The sequence below is a fragment of the Poecilia reticulata genome, linkage group LG17 (genome assembly GCF_000633615.1).
Source record: "Poecilia reticulata strain Guanapo linkage group LG17, Guppy_female_1.0+MT, whole genome shotgun sequence".
Classification (NCBI taxonomy): domain Eukaryota; kingdom Metazoa; phylum Chordata; class Actinopteri; order Cyprinodontiformes; family Poeciliidae; genus Poecilia; species Poecilia reticulata.
The window spans coordinates 24,670,452-24,675,982 of record NC_024347.1 but is presented as its reverse complement, the minus strand read 5'-3'; the positions used below and the strand labels follow the sequence as shown (position 1 = coordinate 24,675,982).

The 5,531-nt window shown below is 44.2% G+C and overlaps 1 protein-coding gene across 1 annotated transcript in view; it reads right to left on the bottom strand.

The window, feature by feature from the left end:
* The window catches only part of skila (SKI-like proto-oncogene a), a 30,444-nt gene that overhangs the window by 6,447 nt on the left and 18,466 nt on the right, over positions 1 to 5,531 (bottom strand). The window contains exons 2-5 of the mRNA XM_017309892.1: positions 1,898 to 1,993; positions 1,315 to 1,437; positions 725 to 775; positions 510 to 661 (exon numbers count right to left, since the gene is read on the bottom strand). Of these exons, the coding sequence (XP_017165381.1) occupies positions 510 to 661; positions 725 to 775; positions 1,315 to 1,437; positions 1,898 to 1,993 (422 nt within the window). The remainder of the gene's footprint in view (positions 1 to 509; positions 662 to 724; positions 776 to 1,314; positions 1,438 to 1,897; positions 1,994 to 5,531) is intronic.

Here is a 5,531-nt window from a genome sequence, read left to right as displayed (position 1 = left end):
GGTGTCTTCAAAAGACAAAATGCTTTATTTTTAGGGGCATGAAAGTAAAAATGGGGTGAATAAAAACATGCCACACTTTTAACATTATTTGTAAAAAAAAAAAAAAAAAAGAAAATTTGCAATCATGTTGTTCTATTATGTAAAATGTAAAAATACATGTACGTTTGTGATTTCAAAATGTAGAGAAAAAAGGTGCAAGAATCGAGAGTATTTTCAGAACTCTGTAATGTGTTTAAAAATATCCCCCATTTTTGCTTTAGGCTTCATAAAAGTGGTTTAGTTTCCTTCCAGCAATTTCGCCAAAAACTATAAATAGCAAAGAGTTATGCGCTCCAGAATGCTGTGTTGCCCTTTACAACAAACACGTCTGAAACAAAGAACAATCTATGTTTGCTATCTCTTTTAGCTCAAAACAGCACGATAAATCTCAGAGCAGGGGCTAAACAAAACGCAGCGTGGAATATGGATATTCCTTATCGTGTGTTGCCAGGATCTCAGCCTAAACAGACCTTCGGCTTATCACAAACTTCCAGGTAGTGGCGCACAACGGGGAGACAGATACTGCCTGGAGATGCTCCGAAGCCACTGAGTCAACACTCATCTGTGTGGCGCTCCGGACCCCTCCCCCCGCCAGCAGCCCCGGCTTCAGAGCGTGCCGAGGCTGGAGCAGTGAACTAGGTTAAGCCTGACAGCTCAGCGGGGCTCTGTTCAAAACTCCACCAACCAAGACATTCCTGCTCTCCCTCTGGATGGGAACGAGGCGCTGCCTGTCYGCCTGCGCGGGGATATGAAGCTCTGTCACTTAAAACAACCGAGACCTGATTGAATAATGCAAGGCAGGCTTGCATTAGCTGCGTGCCCCTCTAGTGGATTCCTGCGACAACCAAAATTTAACCTCGTCTGGCTCTAAACTGGTGCTCTAATCTGGTCTGCGCACGTAAATGTGAAATCTCATGATGCCACCAGGTGATCGTGGCTCTAATCTCTCCCTCCCATGCTCTAATTCGTCTAGCCTGAAGTCTGCGAGAGTCTCCGCGGGAAGCAGTCAGACGCTGCAGTGGCTCCGTAAACCCTTTAATTCCAGGCTTTAATCTGGGAGAGATTACCGTGTTACCTAAAATGGARCTAGAACTAAACAGACTGGAGCAAATGTCTGGGGAAGGAGAAGCAGTGAAGAAGAAATAGAGAACGACGGATGGACAGCCATATTACGGCAACTGGGAGTAAAATGGCAGARGTCTACTACAAACATACAATTGTATCTGAACTAAACAATATTAGACGTAACGGTGCAGAAATGGGCAATTTCTAGACTTCAGATTGCATCACGGCAGGTGAGGTGCAGTACCTGGGATGRACCAGGGTGGGGTGTCCTGGCTCCTCCTTGATATCCGTAAAAAGACGGTTGAACATCAGAGCCGGTGGGGATGGTTTCCCCTGAGGGGAAGAAAGAAWAAAGAAGATAAGAACAGCATTAATATGACACAAAACCAACAAAACACTGTCTTTCTAACATACTATTATGGTTAGAGATGTTCTATACCTATTTACTGATCTGTGAAGGAAACTAGTGCAGACCAGATGAACAGGGAAACAGCAAAGTGAGACGGGAATATGCTGCACATCTCTCTCATAGGAGCCATAGTTCAATATGCATGCATACATGCGAGATGTGAGTTAGGGATTACCCATAAGGCATCAGCTGAGACGATGCGCATCAGAGGAGAAAATAGTCCCACTGAACAGCCTTCATTTTAACTCAGTAAGTGTGCGGGGAGAGTGGGTTAAGAGTCTCGTCCAACAGAACGGAGGACCTTGTGTCCGCTACGAATTAGCGAACACAAGGTGTGAAAAAGGACAGAGGTGAGGGTCATGAACCTTAGGGGTGGGTACTGACCTTTCTCGTAGGCTCTGTGTCGGCTAACTTGTCTGAAGCGGAGCAAATTTCCACCGAGGACTTCCTCAGCTGGCTCTCCTCTTCCTCTCCCGACTTCTAAAACACATGAAGAGACAGAGAGARAGAGAGAGACAGCGGGTGAGTTATACCATCCAGAGTTACCAAAGCCAGAGAGACGTRAGGATGGAGAAGAACACACAGAAAACAAAGAGTYGGTCCAATGAACCCATGGAAGTGATTGGTATTAAAAGTGCAGCATGATRTCAACACTTTAAAACGCAGATGACGTACATCTTTACATTACATGAACCCATTCAATCATTGACCAAATCAATGTGAGGAGCTGCCATAACTTTCTTTAGCTGAACAGAGAYAAAATTAAAGTTATTATCTTAATGAAGAGGAACGATCTAGTCAGCACTCAGCTTCACTTATTACAGCTGGAAACTATAGATCAGGCAAAAGTTCAGGGTGTAGTGTTCGACTCAGACCTGAACATTCAGAGACACATAAAGACAATTACAAAGTCGGTCTTCTATCACCTGAAGAACATTTCCAGGATTAAAGGTCTAATGTCCCATCTAGATCTAGAGAAACTCATTCACTCATTTATATTTAGTCACATTGATGATGTCTTCACAGGTCAGTTCACGAATAGAGTTTTACACCTCACGGAAGATAAGTCGGTCTASATTAGCAACGGGCCAATCACCAGTGCAAAGATACTCCAGATTTTTTTCTAAAGTAGCAGTTTCAATTCTGCTAAAATTGTCAGTCAGATTGTTCTACAACTTAAAACCCTTCAGCAGATGCCAGAGATGGCATCAGAGTGACTAGAGTGTTTCTGGGTGAATGTTGGTCAAAACATTTGATTGGTTGGCCAAAATGAATCGAAATAACTATAAATAAATTATATACTACATCAGCAGGAAAACAGGTAATTGCTTTTCTCTCTTAAATATAACCAGCTAGACAGTGTTGAGCATTATTGTTTCATGGTAACTACAACAAAACCAGTGTTTTCACTAAAAACTTCATACTGTGAGAGTTTCTAACTGGTCTGTGCCTCGCTGTGACACAACACTGGAAAGTAAGAGAAGGCCTATAAATAAACCACAAGGAAACGCCTTGCCGACAGTCAACATGTCTTGTTGTCAGGTGCTTCTGTGCAGACATRCAACGCAGCTGGAGTCAAGCTCTCGCTTCAAAGCACAGATGTACATTAGAGCGTCTGCAGATGTGTTCGTTAAATACCGCTGCTCCCGTCTCTGCTTTTCTGGTTCTGTGTGTGTGTGTGTGTGTGTGTGTGTGTGTGTGTGTGCGTGTGTGTGTGTGTGTGTGTGTGTGTGTGTGTGTGTGTGCGTGTGTGTGTGTTCTGAGCAAACTCGGGTGTGTGTGTTCTGAGCAAACTCGGGGCCGTGCTCAGCGAGAGCCCACAAACTGACACAGTTGATGCTTATCTGTGGCCTCACAGCGCTCATGCACTTTGAAGCAAATCGGCAGGTAGCGCAGATAGCACCAGAGGAAAGAGAAGCTCTGGTGAGGTAGGGACAGGCGCAGAGGGGAGATGAAGACCAGAGGAGGAGGAAATAAATGAAACAGGGTTGTAGAAAGCATCAATAATTGACTCCCTCGCCTTTTAAAGCCATCTATGGTGAGCAGACAGCTTTTCAACAGTTGGAGTAAAGGATTTTCCTCCACACTGATGCATTACAGAAACTAAGAAGAATGTGTGCAAATGAATGCGACACCTAAGTCCCAGTTATACGAGCTGCAGTCCAGCATCCGCCAGCATTCCTCTAGACATCATAATAATTCTCTCTTATCACGTTTATCCAATTTGGAAAACACCATCTTTTACTGCCTGATGCACACCCCCAGGACCTCAAACCTTGCTCAACATCTATCAAACACAAACCCTGCCTYGTGAAAGGGAAGTCGTTTCTCTTGTTTTATTTCATTGTAAACTGAAGACGCTCTACCTAGTGCTAATTTGTGTGGTCCCTCCTGCCAGCTGAGCAGGGGACTGTCCCTTATTTACAAGGCCATGACTGAATGAGCATGCAAATGGAGGATGGAGCTGGATGTGTAGCCAGGTGTAGTGTGGAAAGCAGGAGGCTCGTCCGCTCCAGAGCGCATTTGGTTGGTGGTTTTTTCCTTCTTCTTTTTTTCTGCTCAGAAGGAAGCACTGCAGCGCTGAAAGCAGGGGGCGAGTGAAGGAGGGGGGAGAGGGAGGGCGGGATGATGGGACAGTGAAAAGATGGAGGGAAGGGTTGAGTAATAAGAGTGAGTTGGGAGAAAAAAACAAGAAAAAAACACTGCAGTGGTGGCGCCTTCTCCTCGTCAGCTTCCTTCACTGTGAAGGCTGTGTGTGTGTGTGTGTGTGTGTGTGTGTGTGTGTGTGTGTGTGTGTGTGTGTGTGTGAAGGGGAAGACAGATGGAGAGCACTGGACTGAACGGACATTAACTTCAGGTCTCTCAGGGGTCTTTCATCTGTTTGACCCCCACAACAGAAGAAGCTCCATTACTGAGACCACTTATCTACTTTGCTCTATATCTGTGCAGACCAATTAGAAGGACAGGGCTGGTTGGGATTAGGTTTCATGCTTAGGGCAAACATTGCCAGAAAGAAAATGTTAAAGATTTTTCTTCTCCCTTTRTGACAACAACTGACAATCTTCCACATCACTAATGAGAAATTCTGACCCTCTCCTCTTTGCAGAATTTGCAGGGGTTTCAAAGTGTTAAAGGCCTGTTTACGGTGCATTCACATCCTAAACTAAATCCTGTTTAGTCCACAATTTTTTTTAAAATCAAACTCTAGTTTGTTTGCCTGGAAAGTCTAGTTCATTTAGGAAGGAACTAGACTTTCMTGTCAGAATTTCATGTCACCAAACTGAATTAACGGTTGAATTAATTACTGCAAGTCATCAAAAAAAGCGTTTAAAATGACTTTATCGCCATTTCCACAACRATGGATCTCATCTGTTATTGAATTTCTTTCGACCGGGTCAAGGCTCGTTGCTTTTTTAGATCCTTTGGTCTACTTCATGTTGTTGGACAGGTTCTATTTAATTGATTGCACTGATCTGGTAGTAAACAGGCCTGATCTCTGCTAGCAAAACTGAACTAAAGAAACGTCATTAATCCATTATTTACATGGATAACTTTTATTCTATTGTTATCTTTATCTACATTAAAATTAATTTGATGATTCCTTAACGTACATTCACAGCTCTATACATTTACTCATTCCTTTCCACTACTGATCGCTTGTCTCTCAGTATTTCCTGCACACCTGACAGCTTTACACCCACCACCCACACAAGAAAACACACCCAGGCTCATTATCACTGCTGCTCTCTGCTCCTTAATGAAGCTGACCGCGTGCAAATGTTCACACATATCAACAACCACTTCCTCACGTCCCCCCGTCTCGTTCCCTCAACCCCCCACCTTTCTTTAGTAGCACGGATACCAGGCTGCTGCTTGGTCTTAATCTCCACTAATGAAGCACCTCTCTCATTGGAGACGCTCCTGTGACCCACACACACACACACACACACACACACACACACACACACACACACACACACACACACACACACACACACACACACACACACACACACAC